The 24,981-nt window shown below is 34.2% G+C and overlaps 1 protein-coding gene across 5 annotated transcripts in view; it reads right to left on the reverse strand.

Annotated features, from left to right (window-relative positions):
* STXBP5 (syntaxin binding protein 5) overlaps nucleotides 1-24,981 on the reverse strand; it is a 104,423-nt gene that overhangs the window by 15,126 nt on the left and 64,316 nt on the right. Inside the window, exons 16-22 of one of the 5 annotated variants that reach the window (XM_058800795.1) lie at nucleotides 23,799-23,977; nucleotides 21,913-22,038; nucleotides 21,278-21,429; nucleotides 13,906-13,971; nucleotides 10,520-10,579; nucleotides 10,375-10,422; nucleotides 3,596-3,646 (exon numbers count right to left, since the gene is read on the reverse strand). In XM_058800795.1, the coding sequence (XP_058656778.1) occupies nucleotides 3,596-3,646; nucleotides 10,375-10,422; nucleotides 10,520-10,579; nucleotides 13,906-13,971; nucleotides 21,278-21,429; nucleotides 21,913-22,038; nucleotides 23,799-23,977 (682 nt within the window). The remainder of the gene's footprint in view (nucleotides 1-3,595; nucleotides 3,647-10,374; nucleotides 10,423-10,519; nucleotides 10,580-13,905; nucleotides 13,972-21,277; nucleotides 21,430-21,912; nucleotides 22,039-23,798; nucleotides 23,978-24,981) is intronic. The other 4 variants (XM_058800797.1, XM_058800796.1, XM_058800799.1 and 1 more) reach the window with 4 other exon arrangements.

The raw sequence follows: 24,981 nt of genomic DNA on the forward strand, positions 1-24,981 counted from the left end.
AAGCTACTTACACACCCCCAAACTTTAGTGAGGGGGAAACACATGCTACCAAATGCCACCTGGCACTGTTCTGCAAAGCTGAATATTTCCACTGGGAATGCTGTAGCATAGTGCCAGTAGTAGCACTAAAGCCCTTCTGGATGTCTTGCTCACTGTTTAGCAACAAGTGAATTCTAATGTTAACAAAAGTAAATTGCTGCTCCACTTTTGCTGCATGCTGTCTGTAGGTGTGGCAATGCCTGATACATCAGCAGACACTGAATTTATCTATGCATTCACATATTAATGCTGTACTTTCTTATTTCATAATTACAAAGTTTTAACACAAGACAGCCCTCACCAGCAAAAGTTGGATGCAATTTATATTATGCTTTAAAAAAAACCCCTCAGAAAATCTTTTGAGTAGGGTATAGATGCAATTGACATTTTAAAGCAGGATTAAGAGCTAAAGAACAACATTCAACCATGTACTATTTGGAACTACTATGTTAGTTTCATTAAATTATTGAAAAACTTTCTACAAAGAATATCTAACATGCAATTGGAAAACATACATGCTAGATTTCAACTGACTAAATACACACATCTACTTAACACAGTGAATCTTCTGAGGAATTTCCTCATTCCAACAAGGATAGAAAAAAACCATTGTCCTGTTGAATTTTAGCTGTCAAATATAAAACATGGATTATAGGAACTAACTCCACCAGATGTTGACATACTAAGTTTTCACATTAAAAACAATAAATCCAGTGTAAAACAATGAAAACAATAATGTGTTTTTATAATTCTTCTAATGACCACCACCTCTTATGATGCTTGTTTTTTTCAGGCTTCAGTATTTACTAATTTAGTTTTTTTTTTCAATTTTAACATGGATCAATCAGTCTGAATATAATCAATCATACAGTAACTACAATAAGCATAGCTTTACATGTGCATTTGTGTGTTCTAGCTATTAGATTTGAAGAACATGTGTACAAATTCCAGAAGCATTGGAATGGACAGGAGAAAACCAATGAAAACTAACTTGTCAGACACATGGGCATTTTTGAGAGAGGACAATCCATTTGGAAGAGAGAACAGAGGGCTAAAAGTTTAACTGCTTTAGTTCATCCTACTTATCCTGAAGTCAAGGAAGAAGTTTGTAAATGGATTAGGTTTAGATGAAGAGGAAGGAACAGCAGTGTGATGAATCACTACGCACCACCAGAAGGATGGACAGATGAGGCTCTTTTGAAGAAGCAAAGCAAGGAGTAGCACCTATGGCAGTAGCATCTTAATTGCTGGATTAGAACATTGAAAAGCAATGGTATAATGCAGACAAGGGTATGATCAAGATAACTTCTGTTTTAGAAAGCAGAGAATAAATACAGAAACACATAGTTTAGATTTTATCTGTTCAGAGAGGAAGAGGAGCCGGTTAAAGCTCCAAAGACAGAAAATTAATTTGAAAGAACAAGATCATGAAAGAGAAGGTTTAAGAAGCCATGGAAAGAAACAAGAGACAATGATAAGGATAATGAATTTAGGAGAAAGGCATTTCTGTTGTCTCCTACAGCCCATAGATATGGCCACATAAGTGACAAAAATACAAGCAAGCCAACACTGAAGAACACTATGCAAAAACTGTATCACTACAAGAAAAGATAGAAGCAAAATTAAATGTAACTGCTTAAGAAAGTGATTTACAGACCTGAAAACCTAGAATAATTTTATACAGAACAAAATGAGGTGTCTAAGCACAGACATTCACATACATGCAAAGTCAAAACCAGTCAAAAGCTATTGCAATTCAGAAGGTACAAACCATTTTATGAGTTCATCAGAAATGATGTGACAAAAAAACCCTTCCATTATTTCAGCAGAAGAAATAGCAAATATTAAGTGATGTAGAAAACACTGTAACTCTTTCAAGATTGGAAAGTGCTGAAAAAAATTCAGCATCCACTTTTCACCAGTCTTCATTAGGAAAAAGCAACACTTCCAAGTAATTATTGCCATCAAAGAAATTTGAGTAGAGCAGCAGAATTACAATTGGTTGATACTTAAGTATAAATGTGTTCCAGTTTGCCAAGTATGAAATTAACCCTATACCAAAATTATCCCTAAACCATTGGTGAACATAGCATAGAACAACAGAAACATATTGAAAAGAGTTGTCAAATTCTTCAGCTCTTCTGTGCCAACATGGCCACAGTCAAACTGCTCTAGTTCCAGACACTGAGCTTAGAAAGATGAGGACAAATTCCAGTTCCAGAGGAGATTAACAGAAGCCATCTCAGGGTTAGATAACATAACCTAAAGAAGAAGGAACTGCATTCTAGAAAAATAATTCTGTAAAAATGAAATTAGAGATATGATGACAGATTTCAACAGCATTAAAAAATTACTAACAAAGAGGGGGAGTATGTGTTATTCCTGTTTATTGTGCAAAGGACAAGAAAAAGTTAATATGGAAGCAAGAAAGTTGGATTAAGTAACAGGAAATCTGTCTAATTAGACTACACAACACTGAAACTTTGTCTGGTATATTTCTAAAAAACTTTTTTATTAGAGGTTCATGAATAGATCAGAGGTTGAATTGTCCAAATATCTGTATCTCTGCCAAAGGATCCTTGCCAATCCTTGGATAAAGAATCCCTGAGAATTGCTTCCAACTTAACATTTCTCTGAGAGGGGCAAGCTGTAACTGTAAATCAGGGTGGTCCAGCTCAGTTTGAGAATATCCCAGTGCCACGGACTTTTCCCCTTGTTGACAGCAGCAGCACCTGGCAAACACACAGAGCTACAGCTCCCATCTGATCCTGGCTGTCTTCTGCTGGGCTGGTGGTGGCAATTCTGCTGCAGAGAGAGGAGCAAGCTGTGGCAGGCAGAAGGCAGCTGCATTTGTTACTGCAGGTCTATAGTTGTGCCCCATCATCTTTAGAGAACAAGTCAGAGGAGCTGGACCTGATTTAACAGCTGGCAGTCAAAGTATTTAAAAAAACTCCAACCAACTCATTTGTACATTGTTTTAGGCAGCACAATGACCTTTAGTACCACAGACCTCATAACTGAACTGATCCTTAAAAAGTTACAGTGCATTTTCAAGAAAAATAAATTCTCAGACTGGTCATCCATCCAAACAGCTGTATATTGCTTTACTTTAGAGAGAGTGGTCACAAGACAATTAACATTTATAAAATTATGCCCAACTATTCGTTGAGAGTGTCTCAACATATCTAGTTAAGATATTTCATTTTTCAATTTAAAGTGTATCAGATGGTCCTAAACAGGAAGCAGCAGTTTTCCTAATGCTGTCTGCTTATTCGTGGTTTTGCTATCACAGCACTACTGATAAAGTGAGTGACAGATACCTAAAAATTATGATGAAAGTGTGATAAGCCATATACAGGAATTGCAGGCTTACCTTATGATGACAGCAATGACATTTTGTGCCTGAGAGTCCCCAAAAAGAGTGGAATTAAAATTTTATTTCTACACTTCAGATAAATGCAACATAAAGTCATGATAGCTTACATAATTCAGGCCTCTTACTTTAACATACTCACATTCAGATTTAGTAAAAATAAAATCAACTATATAAACTTACCTAAATCAGGCTTTAACTCAGTTGGCAAACTTAGCTTCCTGGACATCTTTGCTGAAAAGTGAAGTATATCTTTTTTTTAAAAAGAATAAACATAATTTTGCTGGTCCTTATTTGCTTCTTTTGCAATATTTAATACATAATTATTTATTACATTCATTGAGGTACTTTAAAGGATTTCCACTAAAGCAGAGCCTCACTTCCTCAAGTGAGTGGTATCAACTAAATCATGGAAGACAGCAAAATCCCTAAATACAGCATCTTATGACTTTGCTGAGCTTGATTTCCCTTCAGGCAGGACTTAATGGATTGGATGAACTTGGCTTTGGCTCGACCTCAAGTTTTAAATCCTCAGGTGAGAGGTCAGAATTGCAAGGATGTGCAGAGATTCTTACAAAAAGTTAAGATCCCATCCCCCTTTCTTATGCCCTACTTTCTGATCAAACCTGAGACATTTAAAATAGAAAAAAAAAGAACTTGAAATTATACTACAATTAATGCACATGTGTAAAAAGATAATCACCTGAGAGAAAATCCACAGCCTGAGAACCATGAAGACATTACAGAGAATAATCATAAAATCAGCAATGTACAAATACTTGCAACACATTCAAAAAACCAGAAAGATTTTGAAAATACTGCTCAAGTGAAAAACAGCACTTCAACTCATCCCTGACTTAGAAATTATTTTTATAGGATTGGAAATCTTGCAATCCATTTAAACTGCAGTACAATACAAGCAAATGCTGCTACAAAAGACATCACAAATAAACTAGTAGGCATACATACCACTTTCATCTTACTTTCAGTAATTACTGGAGAAGGAATTATTTTGATATAGTTTATCTGCTAGACCAGGAATACACTCTAAAATTATTTCTCAGCCACATGCTTCTGCTTTGATGTATCATTTTTATGATCTTGCATGGGTAATACTTCTTTTCCTAAAGTAGATACTAAGCTTAGCCTCATAATTCTAGGAGTACCTTGTAATGGGTACATCTCAAAGCAGTCTGAATTCTGCTGCTTTTCTCTGTTAAAATTGGAGTTACCTCATTCCAATTATCACTTTAACAGAAGTCATTCCAATTTCTTCATACCATGAAGAACAGCATGTGGCCCAAAGTTAGTTCTACTCCTCCAAAAGTGAAATACTTCACTGTATCATCAATTATGCTCATCAATATTGAAAATTCTAGTTATCTGAGTAGTTGAACAGTTTTATTCCTGTCATACATCATAAAAATTTGAGAACAAGACTCCAGAAATAATCTCCTAATTTCCTTTATGTGTCAATGTTAAAAGTATGCTTGAATTAAATTGAAATTACTTACTCTCAGGCAGAAATGCTAATCACCTATTTTACTGCAGGCTGAAACTGAAAAGGGCAGCCTGACTACGTGTTTTGTACCCTCATCCTTGCTTAAGCACTGGCAAATACCTAACCTAATGGTGAGGTCAAAACTCATCTAAATGAAGTTTCTGCCAAGGGCTGCTTCCAAACAAGATCAACTCAAATTTCAGATCAGAGCTCAGAGACAGGAACAGAAAACCAGGGTACACAACAGCAGTAGTGATGAGGAGCCCGTCTTTTTGCTGTCAGCTTGAACTTAAATCAGCTTCTGGAGAGATCATGAAATCTCATCTGGAATAGTCAATTTCAGGATGGGCATTCCTCATAACACTTGTTTTCTCAGTTGGACATTTAAATAACAAGAGCTGAGGTACTGAACAAAGCCTCAAGTATGTACACACAAAATAACTGGAGCTATTTTTGGTTTTTAACAGCTTTCACCATGTGTAAATAACCTATTAAATTAATTGAAGACCAGTACAGTCACTCTTGGCTTTTCAAACAGAAACATTTGGCACAATCTTAACAACTGGGAGAAAACTGACAAAAAAAAATTCCAAAGTTACAGATAATATAACATGTAATAGCAAGTATGGACAAATGTGCTGGATTCTGAGAGCTGATCCAGTTTTAGCTTTTTGTTCCTTAGTGAAAGGCCAGCTGTGTGAACTAAGCCAGTAAGATAAAACAAATTTGTCAGACAATTTTCAACACACACTGAACTATGCCTCATTAATAGGACAAGAGGATACAAGATTTGTTAAAAAGGATATAATTACTGGAAATTGTGAATTACTGTGCTATGCAAAAAACCCCCAACATTTCAAAACATATGTTAATGTGTCAGAAACCTCAATAATTTAAATGTAAATGAGAAATAAGAACTTATTTCAACAGCAATGGTGCCATCTTGTGTTTAAACAAAAAACTGCCTTAACATGCAGCAAAAAAATAGGAATATTTCACCAGCTAATCCCTTTTTGACTAACATTACTCAGTATTAAAAAAAAAACTCTGCTTTCATTCACATTGGCTAAGTTTTACAATTTTTGATAAATTCAGTTTTTTTATGCCTCAGATGAAAACCAGCAACATGCTAGATACCTTGTACAAAGCAAAAGATATAAATCAGAAAAATGGAAGATACATTTGGAGAGCTACAGAGACAGCATTCAACGTCAGGCTTTTCACTTCAGCTGCACAACAGGGCAGAGGTGATGCTGACTGCTCCTGCTGCACGTGGCTGACTTCAAGTAGCAGCTGTCATATCAGAGTTCAGTATCTCCCTTGCTGCTGCAGCATTTACAGCCCAGACAGAGACCTGGGAGCAATTGTGCTCCCCCGGCACACTGCTGCTCAAGGCAACAGTCACTGTTTTGCCTGGGTTTAGTCCTACAGTTAATATTTCTCTATTTTAGAAAACCTAGAGTAATACACAGGTGCACACACATATTCTCTCAATATATATAATTAGGTATCATATTAGAGAACTGTCCAAACCCAGGGATTCTTGGAGATTTCTCACAGGTCAGGCTTGGGAAGGTAGGTGTTAAAATATGAAAGACTGCCTTTCCATAAGATGTTGTGTGTCAGTGTAGCAGGAACAACCTTCAATTCAATGAAGAAAACCTGAAGGCTGAGAAGGCTTCTCACTAGGAAGCTGTGGCTTAGAAGCAACAGCCACATTTCATTTGCAGTGGGTTATCCTGAGCTGATGCTTTAAATGTATAGCACATCAGTTTGAAAGCTATACAGTGACTTCTCCTCCACTCCTCTTATTTTAAAATAAAATTCTAAAGATTATAAAAGAGACATGTGTCTTGAAGCTTTGACAACTAAGAGAACAACTTATGAAGCCTATTTCATATAACATCACACAAGAAATAACGAAGCAGCTTAGAATTTGTTAGAGACACCAAAGCTCCCTAATAATTCTATATTTGACAACTACACAAAATGAAATATTTCTACATTACCAATTAACTAATGTTGAAATCTCTAAAATTCACATGAGAACAATAAAACCATTTTATAAGAAACTGTATGTAAACATGTGCTTGGGTACATCAAAAATTAGATCAAAGTATTAAAAACACATTGAAAGAATTGGTCTTTGACATTAGGGCAAATAAGAACTTATTATGAACATCCTAAAATTTGATTCAATGAAAACAGCTGTAACTGTCAATTATGATAGCAATGTTTGAAAAATTTAGGTACACGCTTAGAATTTAAGAAATGTGAGAAACCTCTTTCAGTATTAACAGCAGGGATTACAAAAGTTTGGAACTAAATCCACTCTGCTTAAGTCCGTCTACTAATACTTTTTACAATTATTTTTAAATTTGTAAAGTGCAGGAAATAAATAAGACAAATTTTCCTAAGAATTATTTGACACAGGCTACTAGTACAGTTATAAAGGTTTTAAAATCTATCATATTTTGCAGGCACCTTTACTAAAGGCTTTTTCCAGAAATGGTTATTATATCATAACTTCCAATACAATTTGTAGTTATACTATTTAGTCATCTGTATCTCTTCATGCCAAATACTTAGTTCACCAAATTATGAGTAAAAAAGCTGAAGGTTTTGCTTCCACTGAAGTTGGATCCCAATGTCTTTCTATAAAAATGTCATAGCCTTAGAAAATAAGTACTTCCTTCCTGTAAATTCATTTACATTTAGTATATTCCTTCATATTACTTCACAGGATATTGTTTATACCTTCAAATATGTGACATTTGTAAGAGAATGGGCTGGATTCAGTAATGGCCACAGTACTTTCTAAAATTTCTAGAAATGTTTAGTTAAATCAAGTATCTCAATATCTCCAAGGAAACAATTAACTATGATTTTTTCAAGGTTCATCTTTGATGCAAATAAAAAGGAAACATGACCCAAAAGCAACACATTCACAACAGGTCTTTAACTTGACTTACTATCCATTCCTTAGCACAGAGCATTCACACTTGTGTATTTAGAAGAAGACAACAAACCAGACCAACTGATCAAAATGTTGGTGCATGAAGGATTTGCAGAAATCTGTAGAAATGATGATGCTTTACATCAGTTGCAATAAATAATAAATTAACAATGGCTTCATATTTATAATTGTGTGTGTGATGTTACCACCTTGCAGCCCTACCACTGAAATGAAATTACTTTTTCCTTTGCTTCTTGTTCCCATTGGGAAAACACAGGCATGATATTAACAGCAACTGAAGTTACCAATGGGAATGATTTTAATTCTGTTTTGCACCACATTTAGCAGGTTGCATTTTACACATTGACAAGGAATGGAAAGACCTTGAACTGACTGCTCTGTGTGCCAGTGCAGAGAGCTATGACCATGCCATACACATCAAATACATCTAATTCATCCCCAAGAATACAGTTGATGGCAAACAATTTGTTTCATACAACACAGTGATGTTGATGACAGTGACATATTTTACAAAACTCATCATCCATGCACATTTGGTTGTCAATTCAGTTTAAAACAATGAAAAGCAAAACCATGCAACTATTAACACAGGAAAGGTGTTTTATTTACATTAAAGAGCTTAGAAGTAAGTTCAGAAAGAGCTAGAATAAGCATGCCAGATATAGAAAACATGGTAGCAAAACAACAACATTAGTGCACAGCAAACCACTCAAAACTATGAAAATGCAAAATAAATAATTATCTTTGGGCTTCCAATAAACTCTGCAAATTACACAAATCACAGTATAACTTACACCCTGAAGAATGCATTGTTTATAAATAAATGTTTTTCTTTTTTTAGCTTTGAGAAACATTTCAAATACTTTCAGTTGAAAGGCTTCCAGATGTGAATGGCTCTACAGAATCCTCATTAGCATACTTTATTAATGCTCTAACATAACTCTTTCAAAATAAGTGGAAAAAAATAAAAAGAGGTCACAGTCAGTCAAATTTTCCATGTGTTTTGCACAAGACAGTGTGTCTTATGTTCAAAAGAGACAAAAGGGAAGCATTACCTCAAAGGACATTGATATAACACGCACAAGATTAGGTCCTGTTTTTTTCATGGTTTTCTCAACCTGAATATTAGGTTCTAGTTACTCTGAAATTCCTTTAGGGGAACATATTAAAGCTCATGTAAAAGACACTAATTTCTTTTTTAATTACAGATGAATTCACATAATGTATTATTGACAGCCATTTGCTTTCTTGACTGATATTCAGACTTTTGCTGCCCCAAAATTAATTTTCCCTGCTATTTCTGAGGTCATTGCAAGAATGTCTCAACACAGGGCAAAAATAGCCTTTTGTACAGTACTTTCTCATTCTGTACCTCAGATTTCAAGGATTAATTTGCCATACTCCCGAATTCTGAATGATTCTTTGTCTCCCTGAATTCTGAATGACTCTTTGCCTCAAATACTGAATTATGATTGAAGGGATTAATATTTTAGGACAAAATTTAAATTGTCAAACAGAAAAACAAAAGGGAGACTTCAGGAAAAGAAATCTCTTCCTCCTTGGTCTCAAGCTATGATTCCACACAACCTGTGAAATAGTAGCTTAGTAACTAGTTTTACTTTATAATTTCAACCTAAACTGACTGAAGAGAAAAAATGAAATTATTCTACAATGATATACTAATTTGCTAAATGAAAACAAAATGAACATTAGCAAAGTCATTCTGCAATCAAAGTAACCATATCCCAGTTAAGGAAGAAGAGTCCCTTTCCCAAAGACAAATCATACAGCCTGTTGCTTTCATTTATTTAATGAGCCAGTTGTCAGAAGCAGAGTTATTTCCATCCCAGCCATGAAAGGGTTCAATCCACCTGCATACAATATATCCCAAGGCAATTTTGTTGCCAAATTAAGACACAAGTCTAGAGCTGGTAGGTTATTGTGTCACTGTTGGATGCAGAAAATTAGAGAGTTCTGGAACAGCAGTGGGGAATACTTATATATATATACAAGCCAGTCCTCTTCCAAATGAATAAATGAAACCATGATAGTACCTCTTTCCTGACCACAGCCATGTAAAAATCTGACCATATGGCTATGAATACAACATATAAAAAAGAAATGGCATCAGCCATATGTTTCCAAAACCAGCGCATCTTCGCAAAAGTGGAATCACGTTGTGACTTGTATAGACTGAACTCTTACTATGCATTAGAATTTCACCCATCCAGAAAAAGAGAAGTGAAACTGCAAAATCAGAGAATTTAAATCACCAATATCCTTGATTTTTTTAGATTATTGTGCCCAGTGTATTTAGTACAAAAGCAGCCCATAGAATAACCAAGTAGCGCAAAGAATGAAAAAATTAGTAACAGAATGCATTGAAATTTGACTGTTATTTTGCCTTTTTTTTTTGCTGCTGGGTTAGTGCTGCATAGAGTAAGGCACTGAATTAGAAAGAGTAGATTTTTTTCTAGTTCCTACCTATGTCATTGGTTACCATCTTGGAAAACTTTCTGCTTTTGGTCCTCACTGTAAATAATATTATAATTAAAAAAAAAAAATCAATCTAAGTGTATCAAAAGGTGAACTAAAAAAAATAAGACTAAAGAAAAGAAAAATACTGTACCCTTTTCTATAAAATTATTCATTTTTTGTTCATCATCAGAATTGTTTGGTGAACCAGAACCTACAAGTGGAGACAGAATGAAATGGATATACATTTGACATGAATGAAGGAGATAGTTTTGACACAAAAATCAATGTATATTAATACACTTAAGATATACATATATTATACAATATATGTATACATTTAATATACAAAATTATATTCAAGATTTGAGTTTAACAAAGACACAAAGAAAATATCAAATACTGATATTGGTATTCTCTGTAGCTGTATTAGATATTATAAAGTACAAATTACTTTGGCATGACACAATTCTGGCATATTGGAATTAGCCACAGAAATTACAATGCAAGGTCCAACGCTGCACATTGAGTTTATTTCTAGAAATAATGCCCTCATTGAACAAATGTTTATACTAAATAACTAAATGGCTCTACTAATCATTGCTCCAGACACAGAGATTAGCCTAAGTTATGATTCACAAAACACAGCTGTAACAATAAAAACAAGTTCTATAAATCTGTTTGGGTTTATTTCCCCCCCAATGCAGTAAATTACTGTTGGACCACAGTTCTTGAATTACTATGCAGACAACTGTAGGCCAATAGTGCCACCTGGATTTTTCTGTATCCCTACCCTGAAAAACTGATCTTAGCAACAAACCAGAACTCCAGGCTTACCATTGTCATGAAAGTAAAAAATTGCCAGGAAATTAAAACAATTTGTCTAAAAATTTTAAAATTTAATTGGATTTTATATTGTGGCAGTGTGAAAAGAGAATAGAACACCAGTATTTTGGCACTTCTCTAAGAAGACAAAAACTTGACAGTTTAAATGCTGTACAATCTTTTAGGTCAGATAAATGTTCCCAGAGTCTAAGCCTATTGCTGCTTGACAGCTGTAGAAAAAGCAGGAGGTAAGATTATTCCTACTGCATTTTCACAGTATTTCTATAGTTCTGTGTTCCTGAAACTGTAGGATACTCTCCTAACTTGCATAGACAGGCAGTCCCTTTTGCAGTCCTCTCATCTATATAACCACCCACTGGAGGAATCCTAATGGAAGTTACCTTCCACTTCACTTGGACATGGAAAGGTGGATTTGAGGCTTCAGTCCAAACAGCGACTGGTATCTTTTACAGATCACATTGTAACAATGAACACCAATAAAGCATTCAATTGCCAATCTCATCCTCGAATTTTAGAGCTAGTAGCACGCAAACATTTTGTGTATTTTACTCTTAACTAGAAAACCTCTAGACTGCAAAAAGTTTCCTTAAATTTAGCCTCCATCCTTCTTCTCAAGCTTGCCAATACTCTGCAGCAAATTTCTCAAAGAGGTCTTTTCTTACCTCTGAAAGCTAAATGCCACTTTCAAGCATGTTTTCAGTCTTGAGTTTTTGCCCAGAAAAGATATAAAACTTAAACCAAACCTAAGGAATTACAGTTCTTCTCTCTTCACAAACATCAACAAATTATTTCCATCCCAGGGTGGTTCATCCAAGACTTATTTCAAAGGAAAAGTTGAGAAGTCTACCATAAGCCAAATCTAATTCACTGAGAGCAGAGGACAGAATCAAGTGAAGCAAGGCACAGTCCAACCTCGCTACTGGAAGTTTCTATTTTACAGGAGAACGCAAGAGCTACATTCCCCCTCTATCTTTTGTGCATTCACACTTTTTGGTACTTTAGACATTATTTTTTAACCTTCTTCAGCTCACACTCAACTCAAACAAGCAGGAGGAAGGTAGGGGAAACCAATTGTTAAATTTAGTAGTTTTCCATAAACCTTAATTTTCATCTTTGCAGTTGTCTTCCTTGCACTGTTGCAGAAGTGTTGAAATTAGTTTTACTCTACTTCAACACTCAATTATGAAAGAATCCTCTAATTTAAACAACACAGTGTTTTAAGTAGGGTAAGTTAGGAGTTGTTTGGGCTAACATTTGGGTGATTCTGGAGCAGGGGAAAAAAGGATACACTTTAAAGGCTATGATCTATTAGCTGTTCATTGCAGACATTTTATAGCAGTGTTCCAGAACCTATATTTAGCCCAGACTTTTCAAGTGGGTCAAATTCAAATAGTGAATTGATAACTATGCTCAACCTTGACAGACAAAGGATTTACTGCAACTGCAGCAATGCATAGCAAATTATTTACAGGCATTGGTGTCAGTGTGTAAAAATGAAATAGGAAACATGCTCTTTATTCTCAACACCACAAAAAAAGCTTTCATCATGAACTATACTGAAGTTGATGACTTCAGCATGCCAATACTTAGCAACACAGATTTGTCATGAAATGACATCTTCAGGCAAGACTTTTAACTAAAACTCACAGCTAGGTTGTGCTTTAATTATGAATAAATCAAATTTACTCTAAGAAAGCTAGCAAAAATGAAAATGACATTGATTGATCTAGAGGAGTGTTTGGCAGAATTTATAATGAACGTCAAAAGACAATTGTCAAATCAGAAATTAAAATTCATGTTAAAATTTCTACTACTGCTACAAACACAATGTTTTGGTTTTTTGTGTTTTCAATTTGGCTTTGAAAGACACAGGCTACAATAGAAAAGGAACCTATATTAGACTCCCATCTTAATTAGCATTTTACACTACATACTACTTTTCGTGCTTCATTTAAATCTGCAGTTGAGTCCTTTAACCTTGAGTAGCTTTGAATGAAACAAAATGAAATCTTTAAAAGTTCTCAGAGCAATAAATAAAGTGACAATTTTTAGGTACTACAAAAACTATTCACTCTATACATTGACATGCATTATTAAGTATTTATATGGTTATAGCCTCAACTAGCCAATATAAAAATAATAATTCTTGAAAGTTTCATTTAAAATATTCACATACAGCAGTGGCAACTGGAAAATGGAAAAAAAAAAAAAAAGGGTGCAGGAGGAGGAGTATTAAGTAGGGAAATCTTATTTTCTCAGCATGCTGGTTTCTGAAGACCTCTGATTCCACAGAAAAATAGTAATTTGCCACTTATGAGGAAGCGGAAGTAAACTTGCTCAGAAATAATCTCTACCACTTTTGAGGAATACGAAACACAACCATACGAATTATTACAGGAATTTGTGCATCTCTAGTCAATGCTTCAAAACTCCATTGTGCAGCAGGTTCCCTGAGACATAAATATTTCAGCTTATTCTCTCTTCAATCATCTTTATAACATACTCCTATTGCATCTCTTAAGTCAGCCTTGTTTTAAAAATGCAGTTGTGCAAGATGGCAAAATTTATGACAGTTCCAAAAGTTTATGAGAGGACAAGAGGCTTTATATAATTACTTAACTAGTAAGTATTAACTTAATGCATGCCATCTTCTGGGAAAATAAGAAGCTGAAGATCAGGGAAAGTTATGATTACCTGATGTGGGTGACTTGCAGCGGTCTTCTGGCACCACTGTACCTTCATTTATATCACAGAGACCTGCTGAAACACAAAACCAGTGTATTATAAATACAGCTCCCATTTTAGTTTTACTTCCACCGCAGTCAGGAACTTCATTTCTTATTAGAGACAAACAAGCCAGTTGTGATAGAATTTCTGTTACATACTACTCTTTTTGACACTACCTACAGTAACTGTAGAGTCACTTCTTCTTACTAAAGTTGTCTTTGCAAAATATACTCTCTCAATAAATTTTAGTGAAAACCATTATATTTTCAGCTAGACAGACTTATCAGAAGAGTTAATTATTTACATGTTCCAGGAATATATTAAGCATAAACATAATTTGTTTTGAAAAAAAATGCATCATATTAAAATATGCATCATATTAAAAATGTAATTGCAAAAAAAATCATATAAAAGAGGGTCCTGATGATTGCAAACAGGATGTGTGAAATTACAGTGCCTTTTTCAAACTAATTTTCCACTGTTAAACTGATATGCCTTGTATTTGCAAATTTGAATTACCAAGTTAATTTTCCAGAAAAACTCCTTATTGGTGTCACTTAAAGAACTCAGGTGTTAGGGTGTTGATAGGTGTTCTCCCTTGCATGGAAGAACTTCACTAAATTTCTTACAGCATCAAATCTGATCAATTTGAATAACTGCAGTATGTTAAGATCTGAAAGGTAATTCCTTTCATTCCACTGAAGGAAACAAAATCTAGTCATACACAATCAGATGCAAAAGATGGAAGCTGCCTCAAAATGCTCCTAAATATTATTCCATTGCATAAATTAAAAGTATACAAGAAATTTTCTGGTTTTTTTGACAAGGAATTGCTGTCAATACTGCCCAAAATTAAGAGAAGTGCATTTTGTTGATATTTTAAAGTTAGTAATGCATCTTCAGGTTTATATCATGAAGCTCTCCTACAGAAATTTCATTATGTGATACTAAGGCAAACAAGCATGTAATACTGAACAGTAATAGCTAAGAAATATTTGCTAAAATTACAGAGTTTTGCATGCACACAAATATTCTAATACTCAAAAAGTTTGAGTTTTAATGGTAATGGCTAAGGCAGGAAAGGAATCACGTGGAAAGCCTGTCTATACAACTGCACACTACATATTCACAAGCGCAACTGTACATATCTATATATGTACATATAGACATACATATATATGTACATATACCTACAAAAATACAACAGCTCTACTCCACCAAAGTTTTAAAATTTCCAAACACTTAACCAGAAGTTAATACTTTAAAGGGAAAAAGGTTCTCCTGAAATAAAATATTAATATGGAACACATTAAAATTATGTTACATTAACAGTTCCATTTATCCAAAATAGTCTTTTTTAAGATTACTAAGAGCATGTATAGCTTAAACCCCAAAACTCAATGACTAGAATTGTCAAATGGCCTTAAGGCTTTATTAATCCTACATTTAACAGTCCTGGAACCAATTTAAATTTTCTAAAATGTCAAATGAAATTCCAGGTGGAAGCTATATATTTCCACTACACAGGAGAAAGAAAAGAGCAATTTATTTAGTCATCTGTCAGTAAATCAATGAACACTATGGGATAATCAGAACATTACACCAGAGTTTTAAACAGGCACGGGAGACTAAATGTTTTGAACTAGACAGGATTGTGTAAAAAGATTTTTGAAAAATCCTGAAGTTGCTTTCACCACAAGCAATATAAGTTTTAGATGATAGCTGTACTGGGAAGATAAATCCATATTGTGCTCTTAGAAGTAATTGCACCCTCAGGAGCCAAACCAAACAAATTCATACATGCAGTTCAGGAACACAATTTCCTCCTTTCCAATAAAGATTAATTCTTTACCTTCAAAGGAAGAGTTTAACTCCTTGTACAAGTTCTCCTATGAAAATTCATTAATTGACAGCAATAATCTTTAGCCAAGAATGAAGATACCTGCACACTTGATTTCTTTGTAGGAACTCTCAAGGCTATAATTTGATTAATATACATTTTAAATAGTAATAAGAATAAGTGTGCATTGTGGTAATCATTATGGTATGTAAATCTTGGATATCTGTTCATAGCCATTACTGCTATTACTTAGGAGAGAAAAGGAACAAGAATAGATGAAAAGTCATATTAGCTATGATTAAATTGGTAATTAAACCAAACAGAATATAACAAGAATGATCTAAGTTTGTGAACTAGGAGGGTCTGCCTATGACCAAGCTGAAGAAACCTGCAAGATAATCTCTTGCTATTCATCTTGAAACCCCAGGTATCCTGACAGAAGTGCTGGGAGCAAGGCAGCACTCCTGGAAAAATTCTCTGGTTTCAGGTTTATAGTATCCATGCAAATTGCTATGAATTACAAAAGAAAATTGATCCAAGAGTTTCTGTTTCAGAAATACAAACTATATCCTTTTAGAATACCAATATATGTACAAGTGACCTTCTAATAAGCTTTTAGTTTATCTATGCAAACTCTAGAAGCAAGAAATTGGAAACTCTCCAAATTACCAAAAATTAAAGAAGGTAATTGAAAACATCATTACCATGCTGCATTAAAAACTCCACAGAATTACAGCTGAAATTAAATTATATATAAAGCTTCATGAAAATTAGTCCGTTTTTTGCACCAGTTTTAAGCAGACATCTCTTAGAAGATATGAAAACTGTGCAATTAAAGACTGAAAACAGTGCAATTAAAAATTACAACTAAAACTAACTTGATATTATGTAAAAGTTAGAATTAAATACAACCTGAAAAACAAAGTCCAAAACTCCCCCCCAGCCCAACAATAAAACTTTCGGATACAGTTTTGGCCTTGGCTGATGTAAGCCACAGCTGATATTGGTCTCAAAACATTTAAGTTAAAAATTCAAATGTTTCATGAGGGAGGATGGGAAAAAGAAGATGACCAAGCAACTCAAGAAGAGTTCCAGGCATGTATTTTCTTCCAGTTTTCTCCACCCTACTTTTTGAATCACTCATAGATTACTGCCAAAAAACTTTTTGATACAAAATAAAAATTTTAAAAAGTCACATGCATGTAAGAACGGTTTCATTTTTGTCAGAAACCTAAACTGCCTCTTGTAGAACTAAGAAATCCTAACTTTTAAAGAGTTGTACTAAATTGCACTAATCAAAGAGTCACATAAAATCTTGTAACTCTCACCAACAGTAATTTACAAAAAAAGGAGTTATGATTCATGTTCTTTGTGAACTTATGGAACTACGCAGGAAAAAATAACAGCTATATAAGTTTTGGTGTTTCATCATGAAATTATGACCTTATTAATGATTGATTTAATGACTCCTGTCTTATTTAGCAAAGAATACACCAAGCAAAGCTGCCTAACAGTGTAAGCTCCATCATGTATAGCTTTCATCACACTATAAACTTTTACTTACACATTTCATGTCTTTGGGCACATGGCCAAAGCTGATTTTCTACACCCTCCCCCCTCACTATTAGACTCTGAAGGCAAACTTTGATTTTGTTTTTAACCTTGACAAGCAACTGATGACACTGTCTGGAAGCCTTAACAAAACACATATACTGCATGCTTCACGAACTATAAATTGCCACCCAAAACATGTGAGTAGTATACCTGATAGGAATCACTGATAAATTCCAAAACACGATCCCAACTGGGAGCTTGTGTCTGTAGAGCTAGCCTGAAATGACATTTTACAGTCTAGCTAGTGTAGAGAGCCTTGTCTCTAAATAGATGCTGCTTTAAGACGGGAATCTGAATTTCTTTTCTGAGTAGAAAAAATAAGATGACAGAGAAATACATCATATTCTTGCAACACAAGAGAAGGGAAAAAATCTCGCATTTCCATTCATATTTTAGAAGATAAGTAACTCTCACTCTATAAAATTTTTTAAAAGATGCCTTTGTAAATTTTTAATTGTTTGATTAAGGACATACCATTTACTAAATCTTAAGTATGCTGGCAGATACTGATAATCTATTGAATTGACATTTTATGCTGAAACATACAAAATATCTGGGTTTTTATGAGGAAGGATCAATCCTTCCTGCATTTTCTGGGCTTGGTTGAATGTACAATAGCAATATCCTGCTCTGTTGCAGGCTGTCTGAATGCATATGTAAACTAGTATTTTTTTTTTTTCCTTAAATACACTGGTGTTGTCTCAAAGAATAGGAATTTTCTAAACCAACGATATTAGATAGAAAAATACTTTTTCTAGGAAGATTTAAATATCAAGTACTAGTAGTCCCTGAAGATTATTAGTTGTATAGCCATTGAAAATATCTTATTCATAGATAAAAATAATTTTGAAGTATTAAAGTAGAAATGTTTCCAAGATAGAGATTCAATGAAGGCACATCTTTCAAAGCAAAAACAAGGAAGCATAAGCTCCTTGCATTTTTGAAAGCACTAAATGCAAATAATGAATGTCCAAGAAAGGGAGAATGCAAAATCTGACTATCTCATATAGTTCCAATCCTATAAATAAATCAGAGGGTAGTACTTAGATGTAACAGACTCATTATTTGTGGAAAATTGTTGAAGCAATAATTGAAGTCTGGGCAACACATACACTGAAAGAACTACAAATAATGAAAAATGTTAAATGATAACTAAAGAAATTATTTTCGGTTTTTAAACCACTGTAGCTCCGGTTAACCGAGATACTTTCAGAATGGTAAAAAGAAAGAGAATTACATGGTTATGAAATTAACTCTCAGGTACAAAACTTGTTTACACTTATTCCTAAATAAAATAGTCCAAGTAAATACAGCTTTACAATATTTACTAGCTTTGGGATTTCTACCCATCTTGTTCTTTTTTTCAAAACAATAATCAATCAGTGCCAGATTCTGGTTTTCAGTTCTGTATCATCTTAAGGTGGACGCATTTCTTTTATGCCCAGCTCCCTTTCTGCCATGGCAGTAGAAGAGGAAAGACTATAGAGAAAGCAGTATTTGGCAATTGAGACTATCCTCTGAGATGTATTTATTTTTTCTTGTTGGGAGAAAAGAAATGGCAGAACTAAGACTTGGACCATAATTTCAAGTTTGTTTTGCAGTTCTGTTTGTTTGTTTTTTTACTTTTTTAACTCCATTTTTACAGTAGCTTAATCTGCTCTACTTCATTAAAAAAAGGGCTGAGACTACCTACCTCTGCCTGGGGGCTGGAGAAAACTGACATCCTAAGAAAAGGCACAATTCTATGCTTTTAAAAAATAAGATTTACATTCTCCAGATCCTTGGATGCTGTGAATGATGTCATAAGTCAGACTCTCTTGGGTAATTCATGGTTCTGATGGCTTCCCTTCCTCACACAGATACCTGAACTTCAAAACTGCTTGGAAACTGAACAGGGCTGTTCACAAACACCTCTTAATCCCTATAAACAACATTTTTGTAGAAGTAACTTTTCACTTTTAGAAGAAGAATCTCTCTGTAATCACAATGTTGATTCTTATCATTGCTACTAATACTCTAAGTCTAGACTTCTGAAGCTTTTTCTGCCAGAAAGGGAACCCAGCAAGGAAAGTTTCTAGTAAAATAACACTAAATTTTTGAGTAAGATCTTAGCTCTATAAACATCAGCAAACTCTGAGATAGGATCTCCTGTTGATTTTGAGATTTATTTGTTTAAAAACCCAAAACACAGAGACTATTATGGTTGCTTTATTCCTTTAAATTTCTTAAAGATAACACGAACGACAAATACAATGGATGCAGGATGGATTGCAATCAGTTTCGATAAGTAAAACAATTACTTAAAAAGAACTAAAGAAAATAATTATGGTGAGTGAACCAAACAAAAAAAAAAGGTCAAGTTCAGATGTTCAAAAAATATTTGAATGCCATGAGATGACTTACTTATATAAGAGGTGCGAAGCTTTTTCACAGACTCTGAATATAAGTTAGAAAGGCCGCACATGCAAGAAGCCACAGTCAGCATACCTTCATGAAGCAATGAGAAAAGGAAAGACCAAGACACTAACAGTACATTTGAGACAGAAAAGCCAGCTAAGTAACTTGTACAACCAGGTTATTAAAATGCCATTGCCATGCAGATTGTTAGTATCAGAAGTTAAGATGCAAAAAATATGACTTCATATAACAGCTATATCAATGAGCAAAAAGGGCTTTCATCATGAACATCTTAGAGACACAGTTGAAACACAGAGTTATGTGAATCCAATGTATTGGATCAAAATAACGACAGTTAGGAAAACAAAAGCAATGAAGTTTAAAGCTCCAAAAGGCAGTTTATAATCTATATGCATGAGGCAGAATTTAAGCCCTTTACTCCCAGGACAAATTAACACAGTGAAACAGTAAAGCTATTTCTTTCTCTCACAGTTTGTATCACACAAGACAATATTTTATCTGACAGGACACCGACTGTGTATGCTCTGCTCTGTATGAATGATTTTTACGTCCAATTGCTCAGTTAAAATAAGCTGACTGGTGTTAACTAGATCTTTTTCAAACCATTCATTTACTAAATACCTCCTAGAACATCAATTTGAATAAAATATTACCTGAAGAACTTACAAGGACTTTACTCTGGATCTCTTAGAGAAATTAACAGTCAATCATGAGAAAGGGTTTTTTTTTAACAGCTTATTATTATGTCTTGTGTTTTCTGAAATAACTTAGGAGTACCCATGACACATCAGGGAGAAGAAAATTTTAAAATACTAAATTTTCCTTCTGGTTACAAAAAGCTTTGCATTTTGATTGAAAAGTCACTTTCCATTTTAGCTGAAAAGGAACATTCTTCAGCATATTTTAAAATCAAAATCCTTTTTTTCTATTTCAAAGAGATTTATTTTATCAATCTGTGTGTAGAAGTTTATTTTGTTCATTTCAATCAAAGGTTTCCTCAAGCATAACATATATGTATTAACAACATAACATGATTTAGCTCATCAGGGACATTTGTAGTCAAATTTTAAAATAGGTGCAAAAAGATCCCAGCAAACACTCAGGCTATCTGCAAACATTAATGGATTTATACAAACATGTAATATGGTACTATCTTTATCAGAAACGTCAGGATACTTCCTAATGCTGAGTAAATTCTTGTAAACTGCATAAATCCATTGTAAATTTATATTTTTTCTTAAAATACACATTACCCTGAAAAATAAGTGATGGTGTGAAGCATCAGTAAATTTCACTAAGCAACAATTTTTAAGGAAAGATGAATTAAGAAAGCTGCAATAGTGACATTAGCAACAGATCAAGAAAGAAAACCACAGCGAAGAAAGTGTGCATTTTTGAATACAAACAAAGACTAGATGACCAACTGTGCCTTTCTTCTGAGCTTAAAATAAGTTTTGGGTTACCCACCTCCAGATGGTTGCCGGGTTTTTCGGGGAGATCGTGGCTCCCTGCGGTAGGGATCATTGGAGCCATACAGTTCAATAGTGCCTAGATTCAAGAGCACTGTCTTCTGGAGGTAATCAACCATGGCAATACCATTACAGTTTCCAAAAACTACTCTGGAAAAAGAGAAGTTAAAGGAAATACAATGCTAATTAAATGTTGGTAATGTTTCACACAGATATTTTTTGCAGTTCAGCATTTAACACTTCCTAATTTTTAGGAATTATCCTAGATTGCACTTATTTATAAATTTTTATTGTAGAGTGCAGTATTGATTAATTGTTCTCCTGTAAAAACATGGTGCCAGGTAGAACAGATCACTGTCAGTGTCCTTGCCAACCCATCTGACACAGAGCCCTAAGTGACACTTCCTCTTGGCCGCACAGTGCCAGGTGAGGAAGAATGATGCTGATTTGCCTCTGCTGTTAGCATCATCAGTATCTGCCATCACCCAAAAGGAATTCTCTCAGAAGCACAATAAATTGATTACCTGTATGTTGCTGTGCAGCTCATGTGAACACACACAGAGACTCAATTTTAATGGATAGTTTCGAACCACTGTGATGGAATAATGAAAGAATTGTGTAGAATATACTTACAGGCCATATGCAGAGTTGATGGCTAAGCTGGTTATCTGTTGAGGAGGTTCACCACTCACCCACACCAGCTGGATAACAAGCTCAATTTGGTAGCCTGGAGACTGCTTGAGAGGAGAATTTTTGACTCTGCAAAGTAAACAAAACATGGTGTCTCCAGTGTCTCAAGTTTTTCCTTATGGGATCAGAGTTCATTAAATTCTACATCATGCTGGACTTTAAAATCTTGGAAAATGGTAAAAACTATTATCAAAAGCAAACAAAAGCAACCAGAAGAAAAAGCCACAGTGAAACTAGGAATTCACTTATTTTGATTCACTACCTGATTGAAAATTAATTGAACAATGATCACATATTTTTAATTTTTTTCAACCTCAGAACAAGGTGTAATAGTGCTATTATGCTGTATTTCCTTTAATAGATAAAGGTACTCAGTCAGTGTCTAAAAAAGAAGGTGTTACACATTTTTTCAGACCTTCCAAAAGAACTCTGATTTAGAGAACAGAAGGGGGTGAGAGGTGTATGTGGAATAAGCACAAAGAAAGGGAAACAGAAGCACAATGTATTGAGATAAATGCAAATAAAAAGCTGACGATATGGCAAAACCAAAATGAAAACAAGGAAATTATTGTAATGGTACACCAATTGTATGCAATGCACCTGGGACTGGGGGAATTGAAACTCCTGTAAAGATTTTGTTTGCATGCTGATAAATTTACACAGAAAAGATTAGATCTTGCATTTTTTTACACTAAGAAAATCGTGTAGAACAAGCTCTTGTCTCCTCAATTCCACTATTTTACCCATTTATTCTCACTAATGGATATTTGAAATTGATTTTTGAAAAATTATTTGAAAATATTTTACATAAGTTTAGAATTTTCCAATTTTTCTACTTAGGTGAGTTTCCTTCAGAAATACACCTCTCCAACTCAGTACAATCAATACAATTTGAAAACTCTTATCCAAATAAAGCAACTCTATCAGAATTGTTTTCTGGATGGATACACTCAAAAAAATTAAAATCCAAGTTGGAATCTTAAACTTCAGAAAACAAAGTATATACTTAACTTTATATCTCTAGATATACATTAGATATTTCTTACATTCTGTTAGAAAAAGTCATGGCTCATAAGTCACACAAGGCACTCTTGTAGGAGAGTAAAAAAAGACTTTTTAAAATCTATTTTCTCTAAATGGGTAAAAGCTCACACAAAGAAGCTTGCAGAAAAAGCTCACAATTTAAAAAGATCAAAAATCTTGTCAAAGACTTACAGTGAGAGCACTATTAGGCATCATGCAAAGTGAAGGTCCATGAAAAAGGGACATTTAATTAATTCTGTTTCCAATACACAAAGTTGTTCCGTTGCAAGACTTTCAAAAAATAAATATATTTATAAGCCTAAAGAGTTAGCACTCAGCTAGCTATCTGTAAGAATTTTCACTTCTGATTTGCTTCTAAAGCTTAAGGCTCTGCAAAACGAATAGAAGAAACATATTCAGACATACTTGGTCTAAAATTAAGGAGAGCCACAAAACATCAGCTTTCCCATTCATTTCAAGGACAATAATCAGTCCAAGTGACTGAACTGCTGCTATTAAAAATTGCTCTAAGGCACCATCATCTATAGTTATACTAACATCTATGCCAAATTTTCCTAAAATCAGGTAAACCAAAAGATATGAACCTTTTTTTTAAAGTCAGCTTAAAAAGTAAAAAAAAAAAAAAAAAGGAGATTGCAATATTTATTTCTTAAAGCAGAGCTCAAATTACAGACACTTGGAAAACTCTGCTTTACAAAATAAAATATTTTCAGCAGCAGTGACATACTCTGACATATTCTTGCAATGTTTCAGACTCACTTGAAAGTGTAACAGAATAAACTTACTTCAAACATGGGACATTATCACGAAGTCCATCAGATGAACTGCTACTAGTAGATGGATGAGACTGGGGAACAATGGATTGGGGATTGGAGCCTGTGCCTGGAGTTGGTACAGGTGGCACCTGCTCACCGTCTGGAGTTTCAACATCATTTATCTCATATAGGAGACGTACTTCCAGCATCTGTTAATTAAAGGAAAGAAAAGTATCTGTAAAGTACTGCCTTTCAAAACACTGAGTATGAAATAAATGAAGTGCAACTGAAGGTAGTAGTGATAAAAGTGACATCCAGAACTTTTCCATCTTTTGAAAGATAACCACCCAATAGAAAGTGTAACAAAGACACATGTAGCATTCAGAAATGCAGAGTCATACTAATACAGACTGAATATCTGAAGATTGCTAGAACTTGAATGTCTGATGTATTTCCCAGTTTTTAAAAGTTTCCTTCTTAATAGCGAAATAAATTAAATACTGGACCTATTTAATTATCATTCTGCTGACTACATATTTAGTTATGAAGATGACTTGGTTTATGTACTTCAGGAATGGTAAAACAGAGCTAAAGCCACACAGACTGCTAAATTTTTACTGATGTAATACTGTACACATGGTGACTTAGTTCAGTGTTTGATGTGTTGAACTGGATCATACATTTTAAAGAACTGTAAATTCATCATGACTTTAGATTTCCTTCTCCAGCATCTGTAACAACATCAGAATTAACTGCAGTGCAGTGTAAAGGAAGCTTTCAACTATTTTATAATCTGCAAAATAGAACTTAACTCATAGACTATAGAACTGTATAGTATTTTTTAAAATGTCGAAGAGTACTCTAGATTAACTCAATTTAGGCTGATTCATAAAAACTTAGAAAAAAACCTGTTCCCTAAGAAGGAAATGTACTTGTACATAAAAACACACAAAAAAAGCCCCACACCTCAGGTCCTAAACTACAGCTTACACGTGAGCAGAATAGCAGGGGGAGGATGTGTGTGTTGGAGAAAGGAGGTGAGAGAAAAAACCCCAACTACATTGCAATTAACACTTAGAACAGGCAACACTTTATAATTAAATGTTAAGTTTTTGTTCTTACATTCAAATACATAAATTTGCATGTGTGTGCTTCTGATTTAACAAGAAACTTCTCAACTCTTGTTATAGAATCATTGTATCTTATACAGAAT

This window comes from Ammospiza caudacuta, chromosome 3 (assembly GCF_027887145.1).
Source record: "Ammospiza caudacuta isolate bAmmCau1 chromosome 3, bAmmCau1.pri, whole genome shotgun sequence".
NCBI lineage: Eukaryota > Metazoa > Chordata > Aves > Passeriformes > Passerellidae > Ammospiza > Ammospiza caudacuta.